Source organism: Anarrhichthys ocellatus, unplaced genomic scaffold (assembly GCF_004355925.1).
Source record: "Anarrhichthys ocellatus isolate YVR2014 unplaced genomic scaffold, GSC_Weel_1.0 scaffold285, whole genome shotgun sequence".
NCBI classification, from domain to species: Eukaryota; Metazoa; Chordata; class Actinopteri; order Perciformes; family Anarhichadidae; genus Anarrhichthys; species Anarrhichthys ocellatus.
The window spans coordinates 55,572-73,278 of record NW_022280305.1 but is presented as its reverse complement, the minus strand read 5'-3'; the positions used below and the strand labels follow the sequence as shown (position 1 = coordinate 73,278).

Sequence of the window (17,707 nt, the reverse complement as noted above, 5' to 3'; positions counted from 1 at the left end):
TTTATTGTTGTTAGCTGTGTCTGACTGATTTATGTATTTCACATACTCTGCATGCTGTTATGTTTTGTGCCTCTGACATGGATGTTTTTTAGTGTCTAAACAACTAGAGCATAATATTGTCTTTAGTCCATGTTTCTATTTTAACATTGTCATCCCTCATTTTATTTGCGGTGTGTGTTGACTTTGAGAGCCTCTGTGTTGCATGTCTTGTTTGTACTTGACAATGTATAACAGTTTTATTCTCACTTTTTTTCATTGTTTGTGCACCCATTGTAAAGTGTCAAAATTGTACAACCTTTTAACTTTAATCTTATCTTCTGTTTTTAAGTTTATTTTGTAACATCTGCCTCTTGGGACTACAGATGAAAAATAGCCTTTTGGCTAATTAACTCTGGCACATTTGCAGAAATGATTTTATTAATGTGCACTGTCCCGTATCAAATAAACCAATAAATACAACTGTTCATGATGATGAAGATTAGATTAGAATAAAAACAATAAATAACATATTTTATTAGCTGAGTAGCCTCTGATGCAAACTGAAATATTTGCGTTGTATCATCTCGTCACAGCTGCGTTGACATGTCGCGAGAACTGACAAAGTACTTCAGCATTAAGCAGGTGAGCGCTAGTTCAGTACGCGACCAGGCGGTGTGAGCAACAGTTTTCTCAAATGAAGCCGCACTTTGTTGGGTGAGTGGTGTAATTTCTTGAACACCCCTTTCAACCAATAAAGTCTACAAAGAAGGTTACATTTCAGACATTAACTCATTTCTCCTCCTATCAAGAAACATGCCGACGAACAACAACCAGGTGAGTACAATCGAGGTAGATTAACCCTCGTTACCTGTATCCACTCGGCATCAACACCTGACAACAAGTCGTTCTCGTTTTAGTACAGAGGGAGTTCTTAAAAATGTATTCTGTTTAAATGTGGTGTTGAATCGTTTCTTACAGGACAGCTAGAGGTTCTTATGTTTCAATTAGATGTCCCCATCTTAATAGGAACGAGGGCTTCCATTTTGATGCTCAATTTGTCAATTAAATCATTTACGTCACTGTAAACCCCTGAGGACTGCATGTGGACTGTGTGTGCTGTTTTCTTTTCTTGCAGAAGGTGCAGAGTGCAGCTGCCAGACTGGCCAAGCTGCCCGTGGTTCGCTCGGCTTGCACCACGCTTTCAGTCTTGTACATTAACACTAAATGCAGCCACCCGAGTCTGAGGTCTGTGTGTGAAGTGCTGGAGAGCAGCGTGACAGCCGTAGTTTCTCCTGTGGTTGTTAAGCTGGAGCCTCAGAGTAAGTGGGCTACTGTGGGCCAACAATACTTGTTTGGACTGCCTGCTTGTGACTGTGCTTGTGATTGAAGGAAACTGTCAGGGAATTTACAATAAGGTTGCAACTAACGATTATTTTTTTTTACCGTTGATCAATCTGTCAATTAAATAATTATAAAATGTCAAATTTGCGAAAGACACCAACAGAAGTTCCCAGAGACTAAGCTGATGTCCAAGTTGCTTGTTTTGTTCAGCTCAGAATCCAAAGATATTTAATTTAGACATTCTATGTTGAATAACTTTGGATTGGATTATAAATTGGAATCATACAAAAGCACATCAAATTCTCCCATTTGAGAAGTTTGAACCAGAAAATATTTGGAAACTTTCCTTTAAACGAGTACTTCATCGTCAAAATTGTTGATTACTTTCTGTCGATTGACTGTTTCAATTGAGTCCGTGTTTCAGGTTTACGTAAAAGGTTTATTGGGGATCTATCACAGGACAAGCTTTCCAAAAACTATTAATAAAATCTAAACTAATAATAAATTAACAGCATGTGTACGTAATGGAATAATGTATATAGTAGGAAATACATTTTTTCGGTTGCTGTGTGGAGAAAAAAGATGATGCAGATATTATTTGATTTATTGACTTCACTGTCTTGAATATTTCTAGTTTCCATTGTAAATGACGTTGCATGTAGAAGTCTTGACTGGCTGGAGAGTGCATTCCCAGTAATTCACACACCAACGGAGCAGGTCATTTTCTTTCCCTTCTTCCAAATCTCAATGATGCCCCCCCACACACTCCTCAAAAAGGCACAAGAAACTACAACAGTCTTTTCCTGGTTTTGCCCGTTTCACCCAGATCGTGGCCACTGCCAAGAACAAGATGCATGAAATCCAGGATGTGGTGAGCATCGCAGCTTACGGTACTATGGACCGTGTGGAGCACACGGTCGCATGGGTGATGGGCGGCATACAGCTGGCTGATGACCAGGCTGGCCAGTCACTTGTGGAGAGAGCCATCGCTGTGGCCAGTGTGGGGCTGGACTCCGCTCTGATCGCCTCCGAGGCTCTGATGGACCGAGGGCTTCCTGCCACCGAGGAAGATAAAGGTATACTGATAGCGTCACGTATGAGTTACTGATGTGAAACAGCTGGAAGTCACATTTAGAATTTACCCATACTTTATCTTCTTGATGACTTTCTAGACGAAGAAGCACATTTGGTCCAGGGTTTTGAGGCGGCCACACTCGGGAGACGATACCCTGTGCGACTGGTTTCACTCGCCGCCAAGCTGTGTAGGAGGATGTACCACATGGCCGGCTCCAAGATGCAGTCTGTTCAGGTGTGCTGTGAGTACAGTGTAAAAGGAATGGTTTCACAATCTGGAAAATATGCATATTTGCTTTCTTGTCAAGAGTTGGATGAGGATTAATCCTTATTTAATATCTATTAAATATGAAGCTACCGACGGTTAGAGTAAAGGTTGGAAACTATCATAATTTCTGACCAAAACCAAAGAGTTGGAACCAATAAATTGTGGATTTATGGTGAATTCTGTGCAGTACTTGACTTTTGGGTGAGTTTATTGAACTTTTATCAAACTCTGCAAAAACCGCAAATGAGCGCATTTTCCAAAATGTCACACTATTCTTTTAACAGGAGGCTGCGCATGCATTCCAAAAGATATTAACTTATTAATGCATAAATATTTATGACATGGCTGTTAAGGTTTTTTTCTTAAGGCAATTTAACTTTTACAGACGTTCAAGGTGACAGTAATTAAATAAAGGAAGTTGACTTTTTTTTTTTTTCAATACTTGCAACTCAATTCGGCTGCTTTTGTTTTGAATCAGTTGGCCATACGTCTCTTTCACAGCAGGAGCAGCACAGGTGTTATTAATAACCTTATTGGCTCTGTTTCAGTGAGCCAACGTGCATGATACAGGACCCTGAAATCAAAGCAGCTAAATGAAATTTAGGTATCATTACTTTAATTTACACCTGTGCTTTTCCTACGTCTTCATTGAAAAAGGCCTGTTGCACCCACTGTCATTTTAGCTTGCATGGTTAAATAAGTACCTTTTCTTCCCAACAGGTCAGGGTGAAATTGTCCAGGTCTATAGGTCGGGTTCAGGACCTTCAGACCAGCTGGCTGACCTTATCCTGGAGTGCCCAGGTGCTGCCTCAGTTCTTGCAGCATCAGCTCGTGTCTGTGTGCTTCTTCATTTCCCAGATGTACAACCTCAGCTGCCCTAAACCCCACCGCCACAGGTTTTATCAGGATCGAAGGTTCCTCAATGCTGCAGAGAGCTGCTCGACTCAGAAGGCCGTGGTCCAGGTTCACCCACAAGCCAAGTGTTCCTACATGAGGCGGGTAACCAAGACGCCTGTGTTTGAAAATGGGTGTGATGTTAAAAGATGTGATCTGTGATTTATAATGCAACTATTTGGGTATGTGTGCTAAATTCGGTTGCTCCCAGACAGGTGCAACCACTTATTAAAGTTGAACATTGAAGAAACTTGTTCCCTCTTGTTCTTTTAAGACTAGCGGACTAGTTCTGGCAGACAAGGTGTCCTGTAACCAGTACATATGGACATATCGCATGCAGAACTTAGCATGGGCAGTTTATCATGTAGTTACTTTAAAACACCTCCCATGTTAAGTAAATATGGGAGGTATTATTTTGCTGCTTGAAACATGTTTTTGATGGCTAGAGCTCTTTAAATCATTTAAACCGTGAACTATTAAAATGGCACTTGTTTCTGAAAAGACAAATATTGAAATGGCAACCAAAAGCTAAATATTTTATTTACCGAACAGTATAGCATATTCAGTGATTTCTCAATTTTGGTTTTAATTGCCTTCCATAATTCAACTGGCAAACCTGCAATTAGACATTTTTAATACTCCATCAGGGGTATTCAAGTAAAACTCAAAGGTCCAGATTGAGAATATCCTCGGGCAAAGGTCTATTTGAACATTACAATAATTAACTTGCGCTATTTAGTGCCATATTCAAGAAGCCGAGTAGTAACGTCTGTAGTCAACTGTCAAATCAAATAAAGTACACCAATTATATTTTAACTATTTTCAAATTTAACTGGATGGATTATAAATGAATCTCATTTCAAGAAAAATAAAGGCTGGATTAAAAAATAACTGATTAAACAGCTTTCGAAAAAAGTGCATCTTAAAACTAAGTACTTAGTTTTAGAAACTTTTCACTGAATTGTCCTGCAGCTTTAAATTCAGTCCATTCAGATGTGAAGCAATGCCAATCAAAAAAGCCAAATATTTTTCTCATCCAACAAGATTAAGTTTGTTCGCATGGACTATCTGGTTATTAAACCACTTGTTTCAGCTCTTTTCCTCTGGTAATATTGTGAAGTGAATTCATGAGTTAGGATTCTGATCATATTGGGCTCCTAGGTTTATTTTCTGTCTTCATTTCAGATGTGAGATGGTAAGTATGCTCAGAATTGTGCTTTGTCTGGTAGTGTCTTCATATTACCGCTTTTAATAATCGTCACGGTCTCTGAACATTTTTAAAACCGCTCTGAACGGTTTTAAACTGTCCGTGGGAAGAATTAACCTATACGTGTCCATTATTGGTTGAAGACTCTGGTCTCTGACCACTTTTCTCTCTTTGGAAAACATGTGAAATAACTTATCTGACTCACATTATTCTCCTATTCGTTCTCGTGTGTGTACATCTCACTCGAATCAGGAAACTTGTCAGAATACCCATATTTGATTGGCTGAGCTGCATCACGTGATGCGATTTGCACCACTGAACAAGTGCCGTAAAGGCTGAAAAATCTGTGGCAGTTAAATTGGAAGCGCTCCATCAAAATGTAATAATTATCTATCGGTTTTAGGGCCTTGGTCTGGATACAACGGCGTCTGGGTCCGGATCGCAGTCCGCCTATTAGGGACCCCTGCTCTATATCAAGGTACTGAAGACATCACACAGGCTTATTTTTCAGCAAAACATGACTTTATTTGACTTTGTGATTTCACTTTTGGCTGGACTCTGACTTGGATGTGGATGCTCTCAGAGAAGAAAGGCGACGCCTCTTAGCGATCTGTTCCTGGCGCTTCTCCTTGGCCTCCTGTTAGCAGGAACATGTGTGAGTACAATGTTTCAAGACATCCAAAAAGCAGCAAATTGCAAACAAGATAATTCCCCCAAAACACAGTAAAGTCAAATGGGCTTGTTAGAAATTATCCAGCTGGCAAACACAGGTACACTAACAAATGTTGTGCATTGTCCTTATAAGTGTTTTAGGTTTAAACCACAACCATCAAAATGTCCCAACTTTAAGACCCGATCCCGCCATAATAGTAATACAAGTAAAATTGAAGATGTCAAGACATAGGGAGAAGGAAAAAGACTAAACATTACCTTCATCCTCTTAGCCAGCAGCTTGGCGTACTCAGACGCCTCCTCCTTGTTCTTCAGGGTGCGCTGTCTCTTGAGGGAGATGCGGCGGCGCTTGTGCTGCAGCACACGGGGCGTCACCAGTCTCTGGATCCTGGGAGCCTTAGTTCTGGGCTTCTTGCCTACCAAAAGAGAAGGGATCATTTAATATTGACCACGGTGGTAAAGAGTGTTGGGCGATGGTGAACTGGCCACCCTCACTCCCAACAGCTGAAGTGATTTTATAGATGCAGGTGAGGTGCGAAGATCTAACTGACAAGAATTGCGCTCATCAGCATTTGTTCATTTTTGCAAGCTATTGTGGGTGAAACAATTCTGAAACTGGGACCGAAACTAATTTCCACCATCCTGTGTCGCCGCAATTTTGTAGAGAAAGCTTAGCAAGACACTTACAAGTACAAAATTCGCAAGAATGATTAAGTTACATTGTTTTTAAAGTCTTATCTGGCAAAGAAACGCATCATCGGCCTCGATAACTTTCTTGCTGTTCAGCCATACAGGATTCAAAAGACTGAATACTGACAAGTGGAAGAATGAAGTTTGTATAGATCTCACACTGTAAAAAGGATTAGGCTGAACATGTACAGTGGTCCTTAAAATCTGTAGTATTGAGTTTCACAATATATTTAACACGTAGGCTTGATACATGACAAAAATTATAATTATAATTTTTGACAATTATAATTGTCAAAAATGTAACTGACAGCATACCCACCACTGATCAACTGTATTTCAAATTTCCAGACAAAGCTTCAATACAAACACCTGCAATGTTACCCTGAAAACCAAGTTGTTTAACATTCCCACTGTGCTTTCATAGTGGAAGTATTTCAAATTCACATTTCAGTCATCCTTGCATATTACAATAAGCTCAATTGATTTCAAGCTTCAAGTGAAGCCAAATCCATAAAAAGCTACATTCAGTGATCCAACAGCACTTGTCGACTTAAGTGAAAACTCTCCCGTCTTACCTTCTTTGGAGAGAGGTCTCCTCACAACATACTGCCTCACATCATCCTCCTTAGCCAGGTTGAAGAGCTTGCGGATCTTGCTAGCCCTCTTGGGACCCAGACGGCGAGGGACGGTGCTGTCGGTCAGGCCGGGAATGTCCTTCTCACCTGAGGTTAACAAAGGATCAACTTGATTAATGTCAAGTTCACTTACAAATTGCACTTCCTACAGCTTAAGTACTTGCAGGAGTTTCAACAATCAATGGAAACAAATTAAGACTTTGTGGACAGTTTCTCATCAGTGTGACAGTGAAACTACCCCAATATCAAAGACAAACACACTGCTGCATTTAGTAGAGCATCAGCTTTAGTGTCATTCTGACTATAGTGTACATGAGACGCAATGAGAGAGCATTACAGTTCAACCGTCCATGGATCCTGGACCTGGTTGTATCTGGTAAGCAGCTCCACAGTCACTCTAGCAACACGCTGTCCCCCCTTAATGACTATAGACCAATCAAAAAGGGTCTACTGGTGTGCCATAAACATAATTTACAAGCGATATTAACATACATTTCAAAACAAGCCTGTGCTTATTTTGCTGTATCATTTCCACGCTTGTATTACCTTTCTTGACGATGACCAAGTTGAGAACGCTGAGGTTGGCGTCAACGATGCAACCACGGACAGACTTGCGCTTGCGTTCGCCAGTCCTGCGGGGACGGTAGCAGGAGTGGCCCTTGCTGAGCAGCAGGCGCACACGACCGTGGGTCAGCACACCCTGCTTCATGGGGAAGCCCTGCCTGTCGTTGCCTCCGCTGATGCGCACCACATAGCCCTGCAGAAGTAGAGAAAACAAGCCGTTACGGCTCCGCTCTTCCATTTAGGGTTACTGAGTTAACTCGTAGTTGCTTCGAGAATGCGAGGGAATTGAACTAGTGACGCCGTTTCAATCAGCCATGGATATACGGCTATAATAAGAGCAGCAGCATTAGAATCTTTCTGATGATGGTGTACGCAAGACACAATGAGAGAGCAATACCAGTCAACCATCTACTGATCCTGGACCTGGTCGTATCTGGTAAGCGGCTCCACAGTTACTCTTGCAACACGCTGTCCCCCCTTAATAACTATAGATCAGTCAGAAAGGGTCTACTGGTGTGCCACATCAGGTTTAATAGATCTATACATCTTTCCACCAAGTTAAACCAACACATACACTCAGCAACATGTTATACAGAGTACTTACAACATTATGAGGTCAAACAACACTTTACCTTCCACTCATCTCCCAGAGGGTCAGCGGGCACCTCGGTGGCCATACGCTTCTCATAGAAAGTTCTCAGCTTGCGCTCATCATCAACTTCAATCAGCTTCTGGCAGCCAGTAGCGGGGAACGAGATGTTCAGCTGAAAGAGAAGGAGAGAGTTGCAATGTAGTTGTTACCACATGCACTTTGGTTCCTCATGGGTCACGACAGGTTACTAAGAGTCCTAATGCTGATAGGTTTAGCAGGTAAATGAGACAACTGAAGTTACTGGTGGGAACCTGACACCGGGAAAAAACACCCTGCAGTCACATTAACGACAGCGCATCTGAGCTAAAGTTCAGAAGGAGACGCCGTGGCTCGGAGGCCTGTTAGCTTCTATGTCAACTAGCTAATGTTAGCATTCTCGACAATGCTAACTAACACAAACAGTTTAACGGATAACGTTGTAAACTGACAACTCGGGTAACACTGCTGATTTAGGTAACGTAGGCAGCAAAAGTCGGAAAACTTTTTACTGCAGGGAACTTGAATAGGCTGCACATTTCGCTCAGTGTGCCGACATGTTTCTACAGCTCCCCTTGCCGACAGGATCGTCAGCGCTGACTCTCATCGTAATCAAACATCATCCGAAGAGTTAGAGCCGCGATAACTACATTAAACTGCTCCGCTTTAAAGTTCAGAAACATGGCATCAACCACAGTGAAGTATTTACAGGAAAATAGCTTTTACGCAGAAATTTAGAGTTAGGAAAGCAATGTACCTTCATTTTGCTAAACCGGCCCTACAACGGTCCGCCACGGAAAAGAGGCAGGATATCCGCTTCGTGGTCTCACATAGGCCTGAAATGTTCTCGCGATAACTGAACCGCTGTAGTTTTCCAATTGGCCTCAAGCTGAAGGTTAAGAAAATAATTTCACACACAAAAATACATAATAAAACGGTAATGCCGACCTACACAACTGCATTAAACTGATTATATGAATAGAGCATATAGGTAATTATCTGTTAATTTATTCATCTTGATTATTTAAAATGTATGTTTCATGTAAAAGCAACCACATACCAAGAGTGGTGTACACATAATTGGTAGCCTAGCTCAAAATTCGTAAGGCCTATCTAATTTTTTATAAACTGTAAATATATGAGACAAAATATGTGAAGGTTAAGAAACGTAAAAATGTTTTCCCACAACTCACAGCAAGATGAACAAATAACATCAACTAATCAATCGTATCAATTAATGGTTATGACCATGTAAGTATATTATTTAAATATTATATTAATATTATGTTATAGAGTCACTGAATTAATGGTTATGACCATGTAAGTATATTATTTAAATATTATATTAATATTATGTTATAGAGTCACTGAGCATGCCTCGGCCAGAGGGAGCCAGAAAGTAGATAAGGAGTTGTAAATGTCCTAACTAAGACATTATAAGTAATGCAGTTTGGTTAATTTAGCACCTGGATGAAATAACTGTCTCCAAGTTCGTCGATATGCAGCAGTTAATAATACAGACTTGTTTTGCACTTCAACAATATTATCGATCATGGACTATAGTGGCTCTGATTCATACCAGTAAGACATGCCAGTGAGTCAGCATGCCCACAATACCAGACAACAAATGTGACATATCAAAGTAAAAAAAGCACATCTGAAAATGTAAAGTTGCTTGAAATCTATTTAGACCGGCTGCTTCCGGACTCAATGCCGCTGTGTTGTCACGTGTCACTGAACAAGGAAACAGATAGGGGTGAACTCTCTTGCAGCGCTTGAACACTCTTTGGCCACAGCTGTCAAATGCACAGTGCGGAGTGTCACGACAAGCTTTGTGGAAGGACAGCGGCTTAAAAATGCAGCTCAGCGACGATTTCTGTAGTTTACCACATCGTCGAGTCAGGTCTCAAAACGTTGAAATCTATCGGTGAACAACGGAGCTGAGAAATTGAGACAGTTTCCTCAAGTGTGCTGTTTTGTTTTTTTTGGTCCATTCCTGTCGACTGTTGTCTGCTCTGTCCATCCGGCAGGACTAGTTCAGACATGAGTAACGTCAATCTCATTTTTTGGGACCAGTTGCAGGCTGGCAGCTCCGATGTGGACTGGTGTGAAGGCAATTACCTAATTTACCCCAGCATTGCTGAATTTTACAACACGGTCGGTTCTAACGTTAGCTTAACGATGTGTGATGTTTGTTTTCTTGCATAATACAGTTCTATATAAGTTACAGCTAACTAACTCTAGTGCACAGCTTGTCTGTCGTTTTGTTTTTCCTTGTATTGCACTGCTGTCTTTCAATATGATCCTCTTTTTTTAGCTTCAGCATCACGTTGTTTACTGTTAGCATCAGGTTTTAAATGTTCCTTTTCTCATTCCCACTGGCTGTCAAGTTTGTTAAAGGCCAGCGAGGCTCGCGCACTCATCAACTTTTGACAAGCATGTTGTCATTGACACGATCAGTAGTCGACTGTGATTTTACTTTTGCTCATAGCTTTTTTATTTTCCCCTTTTGTTTATCATTTCAGATCAGCAACATTTTGTTTTTTGTTTTGCCGCCCATATTAATGTGCTTGTTCCGCCAATATGCAACACATTTCAACAGTGGGATTTACCTCATATGGAGTCTACTAGTTGTGGTCGGTAAGTTGTCTGAGCTAACATTAATGTCTACACTCTGTGTGATGATGATAACCTAACCTTTCATGTCTTTCATGACCTGCTTTGTGGGAGACCTTCATCGCCTTCATCACGCTTAAACTTCCCTCAGCTAACAAACCATACAACTCTTCCTTTATTTATACATTTTGTAAAGGGCCAGGCAAGTATTTCATTTACTTTATAAATTTTTTCTTCTGTAGGTAATGCTTAAAGTAACAGTTAACTCCTAAATACAGAAATACCTCTTGCCTGTAGTTCTTATTTATCAATTTGGATTGTTCTGGGTTACACTCAGACTTGTGGTGCTCAAAGTGCCCCAAAAAAAAAAAAAAAAAAAAAATACATTTGAAATGTCTGAGTACATAATCCACAGACCTGGTTGTGAGCAGTTTCATTCAGGAACTCTGGTGGAAAGAACATAGTTCCTCTCAACAAGGTCTAACACGTCTCCAAAACTAGGCTACTCACACCAAAGCAATCTAGATTGCTAAATATTTTTTTGATTTTTGAGTATGAAATTACACTGCTTCTTAAACAATTAGCCAATTAATTAATTTAACAGAAAATTAACAGTTTTGACAATTAATAAATTAGTTGTTTTATAAGCAAAAAGTCAGTGGTTCCGGCTCTTTTATTATGAATATTTGCTGTTTTTTCTCGTCTTCTATTAGTAAGCTGAATATTTTTGGCGGTTTAGAAAGCTAGTTGGACTGAACAAGACATTTGAAGATGTTTCAATGGACTGTATTTGGAAATTACCACCGGCATTTTTACTATTTTCTTACATTTTATAGACAAAATGATTGATCAAGAAAGAAAATCAACAAATAAACCAATAATGAAAATGATCCGAATATTAAACTGCTCGATAAACAGAATATTTGGGTGTTTGGACTGTTAGTCAGACAAAATACACAAACATTATGAGTACATATACAAAGTACATTAAACATTGTGCAACATGTATGAGTTGTATGTAGGCGCCCACATTATTAAACAGCACTGTTCGTATGCAGGTTTCCTCAGCCGTGGCCTCTGTCTCTGTACACGTTTCTAGCTTCAGGTCGTCCTGAATTATTTTACCCTCTAAGACAAACACTTTACTATGACTAGGCTTATTCATTGGTGGGATGAATAAGCTTACTGCCTCAATTTCCTTTGACACAGTATTTGAGTCCTAAATGGTGCCACTGTCTGTACATAACAGCACAGTTAAGAGATTACACTGCCCAGTTCCCTTACAGCTGCTATGAAAACACTCTGGTTGCACTGTCAGCAAAAAACAACAACCTGACAGACCTCCCAATGTTCCTGAGATGTGACTTCACTGGCTGATAACTGAGGAGCTGTTGAATACGATTTGCATAACTGAACGTTAACTATCGGCCATGTATGCTCAGATTGTGTAACTTTTGTGTTAATCTTTTCTTTTCCTATCGGAGTAGTCCCGTGTCTCCTATCAAACCCTGTCCAACATCTGTCTTCCAAACCAGTGATCAAATTATATCCAGTTTGGTTTTTTTCAGTGGGCTAGTAGCTCTGACTGTATCCATTGTTCGGAATCTGGAGGCTGTTAAAAGTTACACAGCAGAGAAGGCAGTTACATGGTTTCATCTCTACAGCTGTCTCTGTAGTAAAAAAACAACCCTATAGGTTCTAGTATGAAAACAACGTTCAGCTGCTTTTCTCTGGTTTTGGCCTCAGCTGTGTTTGGTAGGAGTCGAACATGTAGTTTAGGGTTGACTGCATTGCCTGCTACTAGGACATATACAGTATTGGATTGTTTTCATTATTGGTTAAGCTTCTGATTTTATTTCTTGATTGATTGTTTTTGATCTTGATTTGTATGTGCTAATGAGTGCTTTTATGTCTCATCCAAAGGAGTAACTGTTGCTTCATTTTTGTTAATAAAATGGAAGAAATAAGTGAAAATGTGGGTGATAATTTCCAAATCCAGTCCAATGTGACGACTTCAAATGTCTCGTTTTGTCCAACTAACTCAAAACTCCAAAAAAATATTCAGTTTACTACAATAGAAGGTAGAAGAAACCTAAACCGTTCCATTTGATCATTGAAATAATTTTCTCGCGAGACCAACTAATGAATTAATCACATAAATGTTTCAGCTCTCTGTACGAGTACACCGACGGGTTGTCATGATTAGTAACTTCTGACTGACAGCAGTGCTCCCTTTTTGGATAAGAAGTTCGTGGAACTGTAGGAATCTCCTGTTGTGAAAACAGATTATTCTGATAATAGGTCTGTTGGGCCGTGATAACAAAGGGGCTGATCCATCCTTCCACAGAGTTTCAAAACATCCAGTAACATTAACGCTGGTTTACAAGTTGCTTCTTCGAGTTAACTTGTTTATTCCAGTGTTCAGTCACTTGTCTGCCTAAAGCATTTAATGTCACTATAATTATTTTCTATTTAAAGTAATCTCATTTAGAGGTGACATTTTGCAACTTTGTATCAGTTTTTTAAATACTTTTTTGATAGATGGAAATGGGAACAATTCAGCTGTACAAAAGAAATCTCCTGAAACAAACTGTTTAAGTCTTAACTTGTGCATCGCTTTGACTTTCCTTTCTTTTCGACATAATGTCAAATGTTTTTTTTTTTTTTTAAGAGACACAATCTCATCAATCTTCAGACGACGTCTCATTTGTGTGTTTGCGTGTCCATCTTCTTTCAGGTATTGGATCGACATATTTTCACGCCACGCTCAGCTTTCTCGGCCAGATGCTGGACGAGTTGGCCATCTTGTGGGTGCTCATGTGTGCCATTGCCATGTGGTTTCCCAAGAGATACCTACCCAGGATGTTCAGGAGGGATCGGTAGGTTGGCTAGTGTAACTGTGTGTACACACACATGACGGTGTCTGATAGGGTATTCGTTGTGTTACATACACAACAACAACAAAAAAGAGATCACAGTTGTTTCCAATTAGACTTTGTGTTCACATTAAATCAGTTTCACAACGAGGCAAAGGTCACGTTCAGCTCACATTTCGGGTAGACCTACAGCAGTTTGAGCAGTGGCATGGTGTGTCGTCTCTGCTATGACTCCCAGTTTAATAATAGGCCTGTCCGAGATAGCTGACGCCAGTAAAAGCTGCATCACATGTCTTTACTTCTCTTTCCATTGTCACAGAGCCATCATGGCTGCTCATTCCCTTCAGATCCCTCTTGGAGCTGAGTGATTCTTGTTTACCGAGTGTTAGTGAGTCACGGTGCTTTCTGGGAAGAGCTCCCTCTCTGAATTGCACAATGCTGTTCATAGAGTAAAGTTGCTGCAATTTTTTGTTTGTTGTTTTGCTTTTTCAATATAGCTCAAGGTTCAAAGTGGTCATCGGCATCTTGTCGGGGATCACCACTGGGCTGGCCTTCGTGAAACCTGTCGTCAACTCATTGTCACTCATGACTCTGGGCATCCCCTGCACCGTACTCCTCATTACTGAGCTTAAAAGGTTAGTAAAAGCCTCATACAATAAATCGGATAACTCTGATGTTGAGTTCTTTGTGGTTCATGGACACGTGATTGGTTGTGGTTCAGCCATGATTATACTTTAGAGAGAGTGGAGCATTGTCCGATAGTTCCAGAAGTCTGCAGCGCTAATGGAGAAAGCTGACCGGTTCTTGTATACCGTCTATGGCTGTACGAGAAACTTGCCTCTGGTACAGCATATGCTCTTGTTTGCCTGATGTCGACTGAACACAGTGAAACGAACTCTGTCAGTGGGGAAGGAGCAAGAATGTGGGTCATTTTGTACACGAAGCAGGAAGTTATAGGAGGCGGAGGAGGCAGACAAAATTATACGAGGTCAAAATGTTGTACTTTGTAATTATGTGACCAAACAGAGACGGAGCGCAATTGAGTCCAGCCCGGAAGGGAAAACAATGTCTCACTCTTCATTGACTTTTATATCACATGAAAGGGCCTCCTTTTCACTTTTGTGTGTTAGCAAACAACCAAAAAATACCTTCGCGGTGTGGTGAACAAGAGTGTAAAGAACCCAGAACTACGTTGCCGAACGGAAAAACTGAGGAAACATCAGCGGGAAGAATGGGGAAACGGTGGGATCTTGACTCTCAGTACGTCTGTTATGTTTGCACCAATTTCCTTTTCCTAAATGTCACTTTTAGGCTGAATATATTTCTGTAAGTTACACTGACGGTAAACAACTTGTGTTATGGTTGAATGTGGATACATCAGAAAGATATGCAGTATTATGTTTTCAAGTGCTTGAGCTTACTGCAGTAAGTTGGCTTGCTAACATTAGCTTCCCAACTTGTCCCATCATTATATTAATAAACGTATATAATATGGAGAGTATTCGTTAACTGCACCCCTGGTAGACAGGGTGCTTAAATCATATCTCACATGCTGAAATTGTATGTTTTTATCTAGTTACAGGCATCTTTTGCCTTTCAGCCCTCGGTTGTAAATTGTTCAGCTGACTGCTCGAAGTGGGGTTGGTTTTCAGAGTATGAAGTGTTGTGCTCTGTCTATGTTTTGAGCGTTCTTATGTATATAATGTTTGTTTTTTTCCTAGCTTGGACCAAGTGGTAATACAATATGACAGGTGTGGGAAAATCATAGCGTGCATGTATAACTTAGCACCATCCACAGGATATCTTCCTCACTCACGACTCAACTTAATTAGGTTGAATAAATAAATGACCACTTGCTCTAACTAAGCTAAGTTTGAACTTTAGAGTACCACAGCAGCAGATATCGGTGACCATGTCGGTGTTTTTAAGTTGTCTAGTGAAATCAGCTGCATTAATGTAAAGTAGTTCAGTGGATGAAAGGGAAACGGTCTCAAGATGTAGTTTCTTTAGTCTGCTAACATGTCACCTTTGGCTTTTTGTACTGACATTGTCTAATGGCATGTTGTTGGGACATTATGATGTGAAAGAATGTCCCTGAAAATGCAAAACAAGCCACTCATGCCCTTTTGCGTGTGTTTGTATTGCTTTTCTCCGTCACAGCAATGTGCAGTTGCTCTATTGTTTCCATTTCCTACATCCCTTTCTCGCCACCGTCACTCTTGTAACCCTAAGTCATCCACTGTTCAACCTGTTGGTTGTTCCTGACATTACTGCAAGTGCCAGTCATCTGTTGAGGTCGCTTGCCTTTGTTCTGCTAAGTGGGAGAGAATTCCTGTGGCCGTGGCTGATGGACTTCTGCCCTCAGAAACAACCGATAGTTTTGTAGTTGTTTGCTTGTTTTACAGTACGACTGCTGGCCTCTATTCAAGTCACTTCCAGTTGGACAAGAACAACGTGTCCAGTGTATAGGACATCCTCTTCAAATATTATATTAGTGCTGAAGCAATAACACCAGCTGTGCAATAATTGCTGAGTTATTCATAAAGGATAGTACAAAACAAACAAAAGGGACTTTGTATGAAAGGATAGTTTTGGCTTGTGAGAGCTAAGTTCATTCGCACATTGCCAAGATAACGGGTGTGTGGAATGATACCAGGTATTTAGTATTTTTGATTGAAACAACAGATGTAGTTCGTAAATTAAATGTTAAAGAAGCACGTGTTGAAAAAGCCATAGCCCCAAAGTTCAAACAAATAAGAATTAAAAAAGACTAATTATTAAATATACATATGTGCAGATAAAAACGATGCACCATCGCTTTAAATACCGTCAATTTAATCTGCCCAGGTTTTAAAAAGTAGATTTTTCTCATATTTTTTTCAGCACGTAAAGGATGATTCTGGTTTATGCATCTGGCGTCTTATTTTTGTAGTTTTGTCATCGCTTCCTTTCTGTAAAAACATCACTCTTACCCATCAAGTTGTTGCTGATGTCTTAAAAAATAAGTCAAGAAAACAGAAGTGGTGTCTAATCACTTCTGTTTTCTTGACTTTTTTTTATCATCATTTTGAACATATTTGGAAATAAGACTAAATTTGTACAAAAAACATGTTTGACTTATTTTGAAAGTCAAAATACATATTGTCACACAGTAGAGTTTGACATCTAATATTAAAGCGAAGCCGTTATACCATTAAAAGCAAAGCAGGAAGACCTCCAGTGTCTTTGATAAATATCAGTCCTTGTTGCACTCATCCTATGCAGCATCTTCCTTTATTTTACCCCGAGTGAGAGAAGCCTCTCAACAGTGCTCCACCCGAGATAGACAGACTGGCCTTTCCTTCACTTATCTTTGCCTCCAACACTCAAACTCTCCATCACGCTGACGCTCACGTCTCCAAGCAGAAGTCCTGGTTTCATGTCATGTTTCTTATCTTACAAGCGTCTGTTTGAGCTGATAGGCACAGTGTTCCTGATACCCAGCTGTGTGGTGATGGTTGTGTCAGTGTTTGTTAGCAGGAAGGGGTGTTTTGCCTACTTATGGCAGTTGTACTGCATGTATGTAAAGGCAGTGAGCTGGCTTAGTGCCATCTCTGATACACAGCTCAGCTGAGCATATAATCGATCGAACAGTAGAATAGAATATTGATGGCAAATTAATGGCTTATTTCCCTTTGGGAAGTCGTTGGCCATCTATTTTTGTACATCCTGTTGCTGATGAGTAGCCGTGACACCAACGCACCCTTCCTCAGTTCAACTTATTCCTGATGTTTTGCTGCTTACACTGCTGTGACCAGGAGCTCATGACGGTTAATGTTTCTGAAACGGAAATACCTTTCTAACGTTTGCTAAAATGTATGAGACTTTATGACTCTTGTACTACTGTTGTGCTACGTTAACTTAAGACAAGCACTTACATTTTTCAGTTGCTTGTCTTTGTGTCACCCCAACATTCCTCTCTCCTTGGAACAATGGTAACTCAAATTTAAAGGCTCGTAAAATGATATGACCTCATCAAACGCTCTGTCTTAGGGGAAGGGGATGAACTGTGTCACAGTGACTAAACAGTTGCATCATCAACACCGTTTAATCGCGCTTCCTTGCCTTTGTCTTTGTTTTGCCCCAGCCAGCGGCAGCGGGGGTGTAACTGGTGTTATGTAAAGGACAAGACTAAGAATAGTTTGAGCAGTGGCATGCATCTCTGTAGGTCAGTGCTCTGTCCACTAGCAGATATTTGTGCAGAGACCAGAATACTTGCCCCCC

General features: G+C 40.4%; 3 protein-coding genes across 5 annotated transcripts in view; 2 read left to right on the top strand and 1 right to left on the bottom strand.

Annotated features, from left to right (window-relative positions):
* The first annotated feature begins 607 nt into the window (after positions 1–607).
* LOC116401225 (perilipin-2-like) lies at positions 608–3,797 on the top strand. 2 transcript variants are annotated; one of them, XM_031879534.1, is made up of 7 exons: positions 608–693; positions 789–813; positions 1,115–1,298; positions 1,955–2,037; positions 2,147–2,396; positions 2,493–2,629; positions 3,383–3,797. In XM_031879534.1, the coding sequence occupies exons 1-7, from the start codon at positions 674–676 to the stop codon at positions 3,716–3,718; spliced, it is 1,035 nt and encodes a 344-aa protein (XP_031735394.1). In that variant the 5' UTR covers positions 608–673; the 3' UTR covers positions 3,719–3,797. The 2 variants fall into 2 exon arrangements, with proteins under 2 accessions (XP_031735394.1, XP_031735396.1); XM_031879536.1 differs by having other exon boundaries at positions 2,493–2,636; positions 3,383–3,641.
* A 1,466-nt stretch (positions 3,798–5,263) lies between these two features.
* On the bottom strand, positions 5,264–8,775 carry LOC116401227 (40S ribosomal protein S6). Its single transcript, XM_031879537.1, has 6 exons — positions 8,710–8,775; positions 7,957–8,088; positions 7,307–7,517; positions 6,701–6,847; positions 5,694–5,851; positions 5,264–5,400 (listed from the first exon to the last, which is right to left on the bottom strand). Exons 1-6 carry the CDS (start codon positions 8,713–8,715, stop codon positions 5,305–5,307), a joined length of 750 nt encoding a protein of 249 aa, XP_031735397.1. The 5' UTR covers positions 8,716–8,775; the 3' UTR covers positions 5,264–5,304.
* Positions 8,776–9,719: 944 nt separating this feature from the next.
* Positions 9,720–17,707, top strand: part of LOC116401223 (alkaline ceramidase 2-like) — a 12,107-nt gene continuing 4,119 nt past the window's right edge. The window contains exons 1-4 of one of the 2 annotated variants that reach the window (XM_031879532.1): positions 9,720–10,109; positions 10,478–10,592; positions 13,306–13,447; positions 13,942–14,079. In XM_031879532.1, coding sequence (XP_031735392.1) covers positions 9,996–10,109; positions 10,478–10,592; positions 13,306–13,447; positions 13,942–14,079 — 509 coding nt within the window. In that variant the 5' untranslated portion in view covers positions 9,720–9,995. Of the gene's footprint in view, positions 10,593–13,305; positions 13,448–13,941; positions 14,080–17,707 lie in introns of both variants that reach the window. The other variant, XM_031879531.1, reaches the window with a different exon arrangement.